General features: G+C 43.1%; 1 protein-coding gene across 6 annotated transcripts in view; it reads left to right on the top strand.

The window, feature by feature from the left end:
* Positions 1 to 13,057, top strand: part of DACH2 (dachshund family transcription factor 2) — an 865,718-nt gene extending 852,661 nt beyond the window's left edge. For all 6 annotated transcript variants that reach the window (XM_078688462.1, XM_078688463.1, XM_078688464.1 and 3 more), the window contains one exon: positions 12,183 to 13,057. In XM_078688462.1, the coding sequence (XP_078544588.1) occupies positions 12,183 to 12,220 (38 nt within the window). In that variant the 3' untranslated portion in view covers positions 12,221 to 13,057. The remainder of the gene's footprint in view (positions 1 to 12,182) is intronic.
* Positions 13,058 to 14,580: the final 1,523 nt, after the last annotated feature.

The following is a 14,580-nucleotide window of genomic DNA, read 5'->3' as shown; positions in this document are numbered from 1 at the left end:
CCATTTTTCTTCAGCTTGCTTGTGAAATCTATTTTATTTAATATAAATCTTAAAAGGAGCTTATATCCTGCCCTTACTTTTGATTGGTTTGTGTGCTTTACACTTACTTTTCCTCCGTTTCTCTTTGCTGTAGCATACTATTTCCTATGGTTCTTCATGTGCTTCTCTTATCAGTGTCCCAGGGCCCAAGTACCATTTTCAACTGCTTTGTAGTACTTTTTTTTAGCTGTTGCCTGCACAGAGCTTACCCTGTGCTAGTTTTGTTTGCCCTCTGCCTTTTATCTAATCTACTGTGGCTGCACACATTTCATGAGCAAGCATGTTTCCCAATCCCCTCCCACTGTTCGTTGTTTTGCTTTATCAATTTAAGAAAGCACAAAGGTATCGTAGCTTTTTACATGAGCACAAGATGAATTAAGTGATTTGCCCAGAAAAGGATGTTGAGCCTCCCACCGTGACTCGAAACCTGTTCCCCAGCTTCAACATCAGTGCTCTAGCTCTTATACTACATTCTCTGCTCAAATCGAGAAGATCAGCATATAAGATGGCCGACACTCCTTTGGTACACACAAAAGGCATTTCCATTATGCGCTCCAAGGCAGCACCAGACATCTTTTTTTGCATCACGCTTGTCTTTTTTTTTTACTTGCTTCCACACACATACAAGTGCATGTATTTGCACTGTAGTGACGTCATTTTTTTCTTCTTCTGTTCAGGTAGCAAATGATATGCGGTTTAGACTTTCTCTGCTTTGGCACTTGTAATTCCTTCAGCTTCCTACCACGTGCTTGCTCTTAGGTTAGTACGTGCCTGCGAGAAACGGTTACACAGGTGAGCTCAGCTGCAGCTCCCACGACACCAAATGAGGGATTTCATATAGTTTGTCTGCTCAAATGTGAAAAGAAATCGAGCCATCATCAGTTGCACCTTATGTTAGCCGGCTCTGGCTACAAGGTCATTTATTGAGTAAGGGAACATGGAGCAAAGCTGGCCAGGCCTAATGGACTTGCTTGCCAGTACAGATACTGTTGCTGACAAGCCCGGCCAAGTTGCTTTAATTGCTTACGGTACCACATGCATGGATATCTGCTATCTTTCTCTGGTGTCCAGGCCATCAGCTTCTGTAATATATAACCGGCAAGGGGCTTCAAGTAATAAGGTCTTCAGATGACATTCACAATCAGTTCGCATAAACATGCTTATCTTCAAAAACTAACCATGCAAAGGCACATACGACATGATATATTCTGCAATTTTTAATAAATAAGTTTTGTTTTAGAAATCTTAGCGGTGAATAAATCGTGCTCATTTTCAAGTTTGCATGCACGACTGTAAACAAGGCAATATCTGCCTGAGAAAAATTCTTCTTATGAGCCAAGACAACAAAACCGGTGAGCAACCCTAAATCACCTGTAGCAGGGAGATGTGGTGTGGTGCGGTGCATGCGCACAGAAACATAGAACCCACAGCCACACACACACAAATGCATAAACACACACAAGAACACTGGCATGCACCCAGGCACTCATGCATGCTTGAGCACACACATATGCACACACTCCAACACACCAACCACCATACAGGCATAAATGCACATACACGAACATGCATGCACACATGAAACTCATTTCTGCCGCAGCTGCATCGGTAGCCAGACACTCAGACTGAGTGGGCGGAAGGAAGTGGAGGCACTGGCTGGGCTCCCCAACAATGGGGACTTGAGGTTCTGGGATTCCTAATTGTGGGGAAAGGTGTCATTCAGCAGAGATATCTCATCAAAGAGAGGTGAGAGGGCCTGCCGTCTCGCAACGCAGTTCCCCCTACCTAGCAGACTTCCGCACTGACCTCCAACCTGGCTGCCCTTTCTGACCTCATTCTGTTCCTTCAGCACTCCAACTCTGTCCACTCTAAGTTCACTCTGCGTGCTCCTAAAGTATGCTGACCCTTTAGCTCATAACTCTGTGCAGTCTCACTTCACTGTCTTTTCCTATCTCATTCTGCTACATCGGGGACCCACTATGCCTCATCATATCTCACTCTGGCTCATCAGACTCCAATCGTGTTTCCTTTCCCCCAGTTTGCCCCATACTCCTCTCCCTGTCCTCTGAAAATCAGCCTGTCCCACAGACCACCGACTCATGTCCTAACACATCAGTCTGTCTTCTTTGACCTCAATCTGCACCATCAGACCAGCAATCTGCCCAATCTAATCCCACTAATTCTCCAATCTGAACCTCCTGGCTTCACCAGACTGATTGCCCTGACCTATTAGAACCCTATTAGAAGCTGTCCCACCAGCTTGTCCTCTCCAAGCTCATTCTGCACAGTGCTTATTTTTTTCTTTTTCTAAATGCCAGGGCTCTCGTCAGGAGTCCAGTGCAGCTTGCACCACACATTGCCTCTGTCATGCTGCTAATGATAGTAACAACACAACTACTAACCATCACACTCCCTATGGCCACTGCATTCTTCTTACCATTCACAGACCTCACACTATACAAATATTTTTCAGCATGTAAGTGTACATGGAGAAATGGGCGTGTAGTGTCCTTGCAGCTTTGAAGATGCTTTGCATTGCACTATTAAATATCAGAGGTTTTGGGGCACAGCAAAGGTTAGCCAAAGCAAGGGTTCTGATATGGTTAGTGAACTTTGACAGCTGCATTTAATTTTTGCTCACCCAGCTAAAACTTACGAAAAAGTAAACGTATTATTAATCGCATATGCGAAACCTATTGCATTTGCCAATGTAGTGCTAAATAGGATGAGTTTGCCCAGTGTGGTACTGGCGCTCACTAGTTCCGGTACGGGTTGCTTCCTAATGTTACATTATAGTGCTCTTGGGAGGAGGAATCCAGGGGCGTAACACAGGCGCCTGCAGCCCCCACGGTGCGGGTGGGCCCTCACCCTCCAGGGGGCCCCCGTCAGCACCACACTTCTGCTGGGGAGCTCTAGATTAAGTCCGGAGGGGGCCCCTTCACTTACGCTGCAGGGGGGCCCCCTCAAGGTTCGTTATGCCACTGGAGGAATCATCCACCCCTCCAAAGTTGTGATCACTGGGGATCAGTTAGTACTTAAACAAAAGCCCAAGCACATATATGGTGTGTGTCCTGTATACAATAATAATTAGTATATTGCACACAATGATTTTACAAGTTTCATTTAATTTTCTTTCTTTGGTCGATCCAGCCAACACGTGTTTCGTCGTTTTCATGAACTCAGGCCACACGTGTATAAAACCATTGCCTGTGGAATTAAGATTCACGACTCGGGGTTGGCTGTCCCACATGTCAATCACTGTCTACGACTGACGTGAGTGGCTTGTCTTTTCAGTGATGCTGCGAGTGTGAATCCTTTCCATTTCCACACGCGTTCCCCTCTGTATCAACAGGCCCAACTCAGCTGCAATCTAAGAAATGCCATTGTTTTGAACACAATGGCGCCTGCTTGCTCAACTCCCAGACCTTTAATCGGACCGATCTCTCCTAATGTAAATGAGCTAATTAGATCAAAATGTGCTCCGGTCCCCGAAAGCCGCTCCCGATGATTCCACGCGAGGTTCCCAGGCTCCCTAACATTCCACTGGAAATGGTTTGTTCCTTGCTCTTCGTGATCTCTATTCTTGTTTACATCCAGAAAACACATTAGATCATCCCTGTTTGGAGCACAAGTACAAATGCTCTTTAAAACACAAACCACCGAGTTGCTTAATTAGCCGTTTCCTGTTCCTAATGAAGTGTGCATGCCTGCGCTCGGATTAACATGCAGCCACTGCTCTCCACTGTTTATTGTTCCAGATGTTTTGGTTTTATCTTGGAGTTTACTTTGACAGCTACTGCTAAATGATAAATCACTCATATTACAGCTGAAATGCATTTTGAAATTGAAATGTGGCAAACCTTGAGATTGCTGCAAGGATCGGTGTCATTTAGCAGGTCAATACCGCTGCTTTCCTTGAAATCTCCAGTATTGGCATATGTAAAGCAGTGCAGGGATAGATGTCAACATTATATGCAATTCAGCTCGGGATTATCATTTTGCTATCATCCTCAAAATCCACAGCAGCGGATTTAACTCTTACATGTATCACATATGAGGCTGTGATAGCCAGACAGACACAGGTTATATGCAGAAAGGTGTTAAATGTTCTTGTTAACATCAGCACATTTTTTTCAGTATATATGAGCTAATTTCTGTTATATTTTCTTTACAAATGAAGAAAGCAATTTACTGCTGATCAAAAAGCAGTGTTGCTTAAAGAAAATATTATTAAGACCGTGTCACAGCTGAAAAGAAAACAATGAAGTGTATTGGTCAGATTTATGTGCTGTTGGGATAAGAATGCCCCCCTGTATTGTAGATGGATGTTAATCCTGTAAAGAGTTACCCAACTGCAAGTAAATCTTGTAACCTGACTTTCTTTTAGCCCATCACCCATAAGTCCTTCATGAGCACTGAGGCCTCAGCAATAAAATAAGCTGACCATGAGACCCGTGGCATGGCTCTGAGATCAAGCGGGGAAAGCGAGAAGTGTACATGTAGCTGAAACACACCTACTGTCCGTGCCACTGGGGCAGGTAAATTGAGCGGTGGTGGCAGCATATCATATTTTAGGGTTGGGCAGAACTCATGAGGTTTCACTTCACGGAATTCCGTTGAGTTACATAAAAACTCAACGAGATGCTGCAGAGTTCTGCCAACGGGTGGAAAATTGGCATGTCACGTTGCTTACGCAGCAATTTAGCGCCAGTAGCTCTACTCGAGTGGCAGCAAATCTACTTGAGAAGCAGCCCTCTGACCACAACTGCTTGTGCCTTCCCGCGTTAGAAAATGGCACTAGAGGACCCCAAAACACACTTGCATTTCTGGAGCCTTGTGGAGAAAAACATCACCACGTCGCGATTGGTGGAAGGTGCCTGGCTGGAACGCCATATTACAACGTAACACGGAGTTGTCACAGTCTGCCAAATGCGGGCATAATGAAACACTTCACCCACCACTATTATATTTGAATTCATAGTGCTAGGACGGGCATTTTTCTTTTTTCCATGAAAGAGAGCGGTTCCTATTAACATGCACATGTAAAGTTCAATGGGCATATCTTGCCCAGAACTTGCACTGACTTCCCTGTGGGTATGTCGAGTGCATGTTGCGAGTACAATGCCTGCTAGCAAGACGCTGTGTTTGTGAGTGATTGTATGCTGTATCTAATGCAATCCAATTTGTATTCCTTGTGTTCCCTTCTGCAGGGAGTTTCGTTTGGAAGTTCGATATGGGCAATTTCCATGAGGAGCAGGGACAGTGATGCAGAATTCTATATAGAGTGGCTACAAACAGTGGGTTGAAATGCTACCAAGAGCGATTGCCTGCACTTTAAATATTTGCTGTAATGCTCTAAGTTTCAAGGGTATATACAGATGGGGTTCGTCCTGTGCAGACTGTGCTTCCAGATTCAAGCATCAACAATCCCATAGCACCTTGCAGAGAGGGGCCATTGGGTTCTCTGTAAAGGCCAGGTGGGTGATGCTCCGCCTCAAACACCCTGGAGGAACTAATGAAGGTGTTTCTCCAAATATATCTGTATGCTTCGTGTCGTGACCATTGACAGAGTCAGGGTGACCTTATCAGAAGGTGCAGTCTCTGACTCCCTTGCTCATGGACCTGCCCTATGAACATTGAACCCTTCTGCTACACAGAGTAAGGAACCCCAAAATCACAAATTGCTTTGGGCAGATGCTTTGCCCTAAGCAAACACACTGTGCCCGGGGACATAATTGTGCCTGCACAACACTAGTTTTTAACACATGCTATTTGTTTGCTACTGGAATGGTTTTCTGTGCCTTCCACAATACTAAAGTTCTTGTCAGTTTAGATAAGTATTTTTTATATTCTTTGTTTTTCTATGGCACCACACATGTCTTTTTGATGCACTTCGGGTCTCTTTAATACATAATCAAAACCACATTGGATTAATGGATGTGAGGTATGAAACAGACAATCCTGTGTATCAAAACCTAATCCAAAGCCTCAATGGGGAGGAAGTTGCTCAGGAAGGAGGAACAAAGTTTAACAGTGATGAGTAGGGAAGCCTCAGTCTTGGGAAAAGACTATGGGTGTGATTCACACATTTTGCTGGGATTTACTCTTGCAGATTTTTATGTGAGTAGTTACGAAGTCATATAGTACTCCTGACTTTCTCCTGAATGCCAGGATTAAGACAAGGAGTACCTTGTTTTACTACTGCAATTTAGAAGTGAGACAGGATTGCTATAAGATTGAATCACAATTTTTGGGTTTTTTAAAGCTTCAGGCTAACTGGTAATGATGTGGCTATGAGTAGGTGTGATAAACTCTTGCAGTACCCTTGGCTTATTGTTTAGTTCCAGGAATAAGTCAAGAATACATTACATTTACTCCAAGCATACTCGTGGAATTCAGAAGTATTACAAGAATAATTCACAGCGAAACCTTTGTATATCCTGCCCTCGGATGGTACCTTATATCAGCAATCAGTGTTTGACTTTAATATTTGAAACCTTGGTTGAAAAGCTGAGTTTTTAGTTGTTGTTGAAAGAGCAGTCGGTGTGCTCAGCTCTTTGGTTGGAATGAAAGCGTTCCAGAGCCTCGGACTCTGCATTCCGAGCCGAGGATAACACACACTAAAGCGGTCCTTCTGAAACAACTTTCTAGAGAGGAAGTGAAGCGCTGCAAATCAAGGAATCCATTTGGAAGGCAGGCATCTGGGACCTGTGCGCACAGAATTCTTCCGCACCATGGATACACGAAATCATTTGCTAACGAAGGACATCAATCTTTTAACATTGATAAATAAGTAATACACAAAATAAGTCAATCATCATTGATTTAAAATCCAATGAGCTGCGCTTTGTTTTCCAAGTTCATCCATCTGTGCGCGGAGCCTCGCGCGGAGGAGGCTGCGCGCATGAACAATCTTCTAGATGAGTTTTTTATCGGGGACCCGGCGCCCGGGTTTGGCGGGCGCTTTTGGACGGGCTCTTCCGCAGCTGCTGGGTACCATTAGCGTGTGCTGCTCTCGCTAGCAGCGCTGCATTGGAAGCTCTGCCAGCTGACGAGCTGGCATGAACGCATAGAAGCGAAGCTCTCCTGCTGCCTTCCCTGGTTTTGAGCTACAGCGCTTTGAGCATGGGCATACGTCATTTAGGGGTCGCAGCTGCGACCCCTGGCTTGCTCTTTGCTACCCCTACCACTTCCTGTGCGACCCCTGGCCTCATAGGTGGTACATTCAGTGCCAGGAACACAGGGGCAGCTGGGCCACCACTCTCTCAATTTTCTGCCAATTTCTTAGTACACTAATAGTGAACGAATAAAATATATTATTCACTAATGGTGTAATAAAAATTGAGTACAATAAGCTGGAATATGCCCTTCCATGGCAGCTGAGGTAAGTTAAAAAATGCCTTTAAATGTATGTTGTGTGCGTGCTTATGGGTGAGAGCATGTTTATGTGGGAGAGAGTGTATGTGTGAGAGTGTGTATATGTGGGAATTTGCGTGTAAGTATGTGTGAGAGTGAAACTGGAGGTCACAGGGCGTGTGATGTCACTTTCGCTACCCCTGGCATTTAGGTGAATTGATGTCAATAGCTTTTAGATTGAATTAAATACAACCTAGTGTACTGGTTTTACATATGTCACAGAAGTGTGACATTCGTATTTAGATCAGCCACAATTAAGAGTATGTAACACCTTTTTGTGCGATATGTACATAGTTGAATATTTGCTTCCAGCGGGTTGTTGAACATGCACGTTAGAGTGTGGGAACGCTACATCCAGTCTGTTTTAGGCTCTGAGAGTGGCACTGGCTATTTTATCACTAGTGTAGCTCTGTCACGTACTGGCACTCAACAAGGGCACACAAACAAAAACAAACATACGCACAAAAACCGAGCCGCTGGCATGGCACATCATGAAGTGTGCATCTTTCCTCTGTAAAGAGGAGTCATTTCATTTTTATTATTTAATGATTTGGAGACTGAGTGGTGAAGAGTGTGATAGTAGTGGTAGCGTAACCTCAGAGCTCTACAATGTACACCATACCTCATAATTGATAGTTATCTAGGAATTGGGTCCCTAACTACCAATTCTTACTTTTAAATGCATGCTTGTTGATCCAGTAGGGAAGTTGTATGTCAGAATATTAATAGCAAAAGTATTGCCGAACAAAAATATTGTGGCCTAAATACAATTTACAAAAATATCTCTTCATGGGTGTGAATTTTCTATTATTAACTCCAATGTGGTGATATTTTCGTAAACTACACCATATGTTTGCAAGTTGATTTCTAGACTATATATTCTAGTACTATTTTGATATGGCAGGGTAACTTTATATACATATATGTTTAAGGACTGCAGTTTTCTGAGCCATAGAAATTGATCATATCAATGATTGTAACTGGTGTCAAGTTGCATAGATGCTTTTGTCCTTTCTTGATTTTGATGTCTTCGGAAGAAGACCTGAAGGAGGAAGCAGGTGGTACTACATAGGACAGAGGGAAAGTGAGAGCACAGGAGTCAAACTGAACAGACCCAGGAAGCCTGGGACAAGATTCAAGTGGTATTCATGGGAGAGCGGGGAGCGGGCAAGCAGGGGAGACTCTCCACATGTGGGGGGAGATTGACGTGTTGAGAGAAGGGGTCTTAGGGCAGTAATGTGTGCTTTATATGAGGAGAGTGTGCTCTCATACATCTTATCAGTGGGAGAAGTTTTTGCACTGCTGGCATCTTCCCCTTCAGCAGTGGGATGTTGTTGTTGTTTTGCCCCTTCTCAGCAACACATACACATAGTCAGCCCCTTGCTCATGAATGGATGCTTTTGCTATGCCGGCAGAAGGTTTCTTACATCTGCATAGCAACAAAATACTTGGGGACATATTTAAAAGCCCCTAGGCAGCGTTAAGTCACTTAACATTGCTTAATGCAGCACTTAGGGTGAAAGGGGCAGGCAATGAGTGTGTGGTGGGCGTTCTGCCGCAACACCCATTGCTTTTTGACGCTGCCCTATTTACAAGAGTGGCGTAAATATGGGGCCGCACCAAAATTAAGACAAAAAAAACCTGGTCTTAACATGGCTTATTTACAATTTCTATGTGTGCTGCATTGTGCATCACACATAGAAACAGCAAATTGCCATGAATGATTGTTTATGTGCAGGTAAGTGTCCCTTCCTACACTTAAACAATCCTTACAAAAATGACAATTTTTCAATTTCTATGTGTGCTGCACAATACAGCACACATAGGAGTTACAAATCATACCGTTAGTAATTGTTCATGTGCAGGAAGGGACACCTTCCTGCATATAAACATTCTTTCAGTTAACACAGGCACCCTTGCACTATGGTGCAAGGGTTCCTGCTTCGGCGCTAGGCAGCTGAATTTAGCACCAGCGCTAGGGAAACAGCAGGGGAGCCCTGTATCACTGTAAATACGGCACATCCATGCGTTTTCAGAATGGCGGAGTGCGGCGTTAGGACAGCGCCATTCTCTTTAAATGTTACCCTTCATTTTCCAAGTTGACGTGCCACAGTCCATTCGTTAAAACAACCGCATAACAATATACTTCAAGATAAACCCAAACTACTATGTGTTCATTCTGCTGAGGCAGAAACTGCATAAGACCTTGTTACAGATGCACACATTGAAAAGTGTTTGCTTTTTGTTTCTGGTGCATCATTTTACAGATCTGTCTCGCTGAATGCAAGCTTAAAATTTGCAAATATGTTTGATTACAACTAGCTAGTTTAATGCGTACACCTCGTGTGATTGTGTATGTTGCATTTTGCGTATGATGTCAGATGCACAGGCTGTGATGACCAGTCACCTAGGTGTCTGTTTCGGAAGATTCTCTTAAAAAAGCACCACAATTTGCCCAATATGAAACAAATTGAAAATGAATGAAGATTCTTAAAGCCATGTTGAAGATTCGTTGACTTTTCATATGTCAAGGATCCATCTTGCTAATTGCGTAATAACGTTATTTATAAGGTAGCCATTTAAAAGCTACAATCAGTCCTCGCGTTTATATTCAAGTTACATCCCTGCTGCATCAAATGACAGCATATTTATTCATGGCTCTGCCCTTTCCCACCATTGGTAATTAAAAGAGATATTGTTTTTAGCATGTTGTCTGGCAGGGCAGGGGCCAGTGGCCTCTGACAGTGGAGGTTGAAGGCGTTCAGGTGGTAAATGATTAAATGTCTGCCATTTGCATATGCGCGCCACTTCCCATATCTGCACCTTGAGTAATATAGACAGTGGCTGGAGGGGAGGTGGTGCTTTTCATGAGCAAACACTGCATTATCCGTCGTTTGCTGCCGACGAGCCGTGGCCTCTTTTTCCATTATGTAGACTGATTACCAGACACATTTTAATATATCAAAGTAAAGCACAAAGTCCTTCATGGGTCAACTGTACCTGTTATTTGAGGAGTACACGTTAGTGAATTCTACCTCAGTACATGCACCACGTCATGTTAATGTTCTCAGAAAGGTACAGCCAGTGTAGTCTTTACTCCTCTCTTCCTTTGAAATACCTTCCATACAAGGTACCTTCCTTAAGAGACTCTCTTGTTGCTATTGTTAAAATATTACAGCGCTTAATTTGTAAAAAAAAAAACACAAAAAAAAAACATAAGTGCCAGGGCTCTCCTCAGGAGGTCACTGCAGCTTGCACCACACATTGCCCTGTCAGCTCTGCCAATGACAGTAAAAACACAACTAAACCTCACACTCCTACAAGTGTGACGATTCGGAGTATGTCAGGCCCCCAAAGCTATAAGAAGGGCTTTGGCAGCAGGTAATAGTCATTTTAATGTATATCGAATTAATAATTCACTGTTCTTGTTATTTCTAAATTAGCCAGTCAGTGCAATTTTGTGGTAGCCTGTCACACGGGCCAAAGTGCGGTGCAGAGCACCGGAAAGCACCGGCTAAAATCAAGCCCTGCTTGGGAAGGCGTTGCTCTTTCCTACTGTGCATGCTCATAGGCTACCGACAGTGATCTACAGGTCACGGGTTTGAACGTCCAGCAGGGTCACTCGGCCTTCCATCCACTCAAACTCTGTCGAACTGAGTACCATTAACCTGGTGTTAGTAAATACTTTTAGTTACAGTGCTTAGAAACAGCAGACGTTCGGATGAAGTGCTATATGAATATAGATTAATATTACATTTACATCTTCCATAAAAAATTATTTTGCATGCTCACGATATGTTTTGAACTTTGAAAGAAAATAAGGGGCAGTGTGATATTGTGTTAGAACACAAAATCCGTTTTCTTCGCAGGCTGGTACTGTTTCATTAGCTGTTTGTTAGGAATGCTTTTCCTTCGGGAGGATGGAAGACGTGTGTGCGATGGATGTATGACATTACAATGCATGCTTTTACATCGCATGCCTTTACAACGCGGTTTTTACAACGCAAACCTTTACAACGCATAGCGCTTTGGGGTGCTGGATAGTGAATAGTTTAATTTACTATTCCAACTCCAGTCCCCGTGGACACTAGGGAAGGTGTTGGATAGTAAATTAAACGTATTCCCTATTCTAGAGCGCCCCCAGCGCAATGCGTTGTAATGGTTTGCGTTGTAAAAGTTGCGTCGTAATGGCACTGCGTGGTAAAAGTTGCGTTGTAAAGGATGTTTCCTGTGTGCGATCACCGAGATGCACACGCCTTTCAGGAGACATGACATCATTTTGCATAAAGGATTCAACCGATAGGAGCCTCCCACTGCCCCGGCAAATATTGTGACACACAGTCCGACGACATATATACAAAATGTAATGCATATATGATAATTGTGTTTCTAGAACAAAGAGAAGAAGTACAGTTAGGCGCTTAAGTACGTTTGTGAGAACACTCGTGTAACACACCGAAAAAAACACATTATTCTGCGTGTAAAATTCAGTAAAAGATGTACCTGCGCGACTCTGAGTTGTTACAGTGGAAGTAATTGTGGCCACACCCCGTATCTTCTGCTTCTGCAGCAGTGGAACCTCTCTGAAGGCTGCCCAGGTTGAACACAAAATAAGAAAATCACTGAGACTGTTGCCTATTTTCTTAAAAAACGCTTAAAAAAACACAATAAAAACTAAATTAAAAACTGCATACTGATTGTCTCTATTGTTTATCTTCCTCTTCCAGAAAACAGAACGTACATCAAACCAGCTATTATGTACTAGAAGAACGCCTCCTTATGTAACGAGAAATGGCGGCCAGATGCTGGGAGACTGCTGTCTGAGAAAGAAGTCCCTTCCAGTCTCGGATGCTTTCATTTCCGCGTAAAGAGGACGCGTGCGTAGCATGACACTTGAAGGACAATTCCAACCAACTGTTGCTGGATCGGAAACTGCCGGACTGTCGTCCAGAAGTTCTTTTGAGACTTTTCTGACACGCCTCCGCCACCGGACCAGGCCTGCCACCACTGTCGGATTTTTAAGTTCCCTGAAGTCGTAACATTTTTAAGCACATTCAGAAATGATCACTCAACGATGTACCGTTTGCTTTTGTCTTTACGCTGGAAATCTCTGTATATGTGTGGCCTAGTCCTTTGGCCCTGAAAAGCCCGACGGGCCTGGTGTTCCTTCCCTAAGACTGAAATTTCAAAGCCCACTCGTCACTGAAACTGTTCTGGATGGAGCGGTTTCATATGTGTTTATAAACTCAGCTTTGTTTACTGAAGCGGATATTCAATATATATTGCGTTTTGAAACGAAATGTGTGTACATTTTTTAAAACAATGCTGTAAAAACGTGTCCTTTCATTAGATGACCAATTCAAGAGGGTGAGCTAAATCCTAACAGCTGAGATAGTAAGAGGGTTATTATTGATGCTTTTTTATGCTCAGAGTTCAGCTTGGCTTTTGGTCTTTTAAAATGGAGGCAATGAATATGCAGTAGAGTGTTAGACCATGGAAACTTTTAAGTATGGTTTCTCTGTTGTACCATATTAAGTTAAAGTACACTTTCTTTGTTAAAATGTTCTTGCTAAGATGCAGTATTAAAAATCTTTTTGTTTGACTTTGGAAATCCTTTAACATTTATTTTAATTTGTATCAGTGATCTCATCATCGCTTTTGGTTGCCAACAAATGTAATAAGCATGTTGATTGTTCCATATCTAACTTAAGATCAGATAAGTATACATTTAAAATGTAGGGGTCTCTTCTAGTTCTCTACTCTGTGGCCCATTCTGCTCAGAGCAATGTGACCTTGCCCCCACATATCCCGCAAAAGCCCCAATACTTTAGAGATTGACCTGTGGAGAACGTGAATGTGCCATTCTTCATCCTTTCATATGATCCCGGGCTGCTGGTGATCCGGTTCAGGAAGGACCTAACCTGGTAGTCCAGACTGGAGTGTTCCGATTGGAGCATGGTCAAGACTCAATTGCAAACGGCTGGGTCCAAACTGAGGTGACATGGTGGTTGAAAATTGATGGATTGGGATGTGGCCCCACGCAATTACCAGTGGCTGAGAGATGGATTCCAGCATTTCATCCATCACGTTGTTTTTGATGCCATCTTTCATAAATTGATTACACTGTATCTGTTTCGTTTTTCTCTTCACTGTGGATCAGTTTGAAAACATTTGCAGATGTATCACTTGACTTACACCTAGAACCATTTGTAACAGTTGCATTTATACCATACTGATGATTCACAAAACTATTGCTTCTAAGTTGTGCATGATAAACATATGTACAGTATGCAGACATTTAGCAGCAGTGCAGAATCAAAGGAGTGGTTAGAGAAATGCTATGAAATTGAAGTGTTACGCAAACAAATGATGGACGAAATGCTGAATAAATCATACATTCACCCCCAGTCAAGAGATCTGGGTTAAATCCATCATTCCTTTGCTCACCATACCAACCCAGTTTAGACTCAGCCATATGCAAATCAGTCTTGACCCTGTGCCTCATGGGAACATTCCAGACCGAACTACCAAGCAAGGTCCTCCCTGGACCGGAAATAAGCATCCTGGGACCGGTTTCTGGGTATTACCCTTCATCAACCAGGCTAACTTGAATCCAGTGGCACAGTGAGCTAGTGTCCAACATCTGGGTATACCCATCCCACTTAGAGTGAAAAGTGTTACACAAACATAAATGGACGGAATGCTGATTATTCATACATTCACCCCCAGTCAAGAGATCTGGGTTAATACAATTGCTCTTTTGGTCACTATGCTACCCCAGTTTAGACCCAGCCATATGCTGGAAGTGGACATCTGCAGTGATTTACACACATTTTAAAACAGATCTCCTTCTCTTATCATTTAATCTAAAGCACACCGAAATCATTGTGGCATAACTGAAACTGAAAGTAAGATAGCGTATGCCACTATTCATCACTTCTAATAGTGTGTAAGTTCATAGGAGAGAAAGATAATTCAAGTTAAACAGTTTGTAATGAAAACAAGCAGTGGCAAAGCCAATAGGTCTCACCTTTATAATGAGTCTGCCAAGCTTTTGGCTATGCCAATACCTCTGTATACTCTATTCTTTTAAAAAGTAAAAAAAAAAAAAAGACTGTAGGCAAA

This window comes from Lissotriton helveticus, chromosome 4_1 (assembly GCF_964261635.1).
Source record: "Lissotriton helveticus chromosome 4_1, aLisHel1.1, whole genome shotgun sequence".
Taxonomy (NCBI): domain Eukaryota; kingdom Metazoa; phylum Chordata; class Amphibia; order Caudata; family Salamandridae; genus Lissotriton; species Lissotriton helveticus.
Note: the sequence above shows the minus strand (reverse complement) of the source record. Positions and strands in the feature narration are given on the sequence as shown.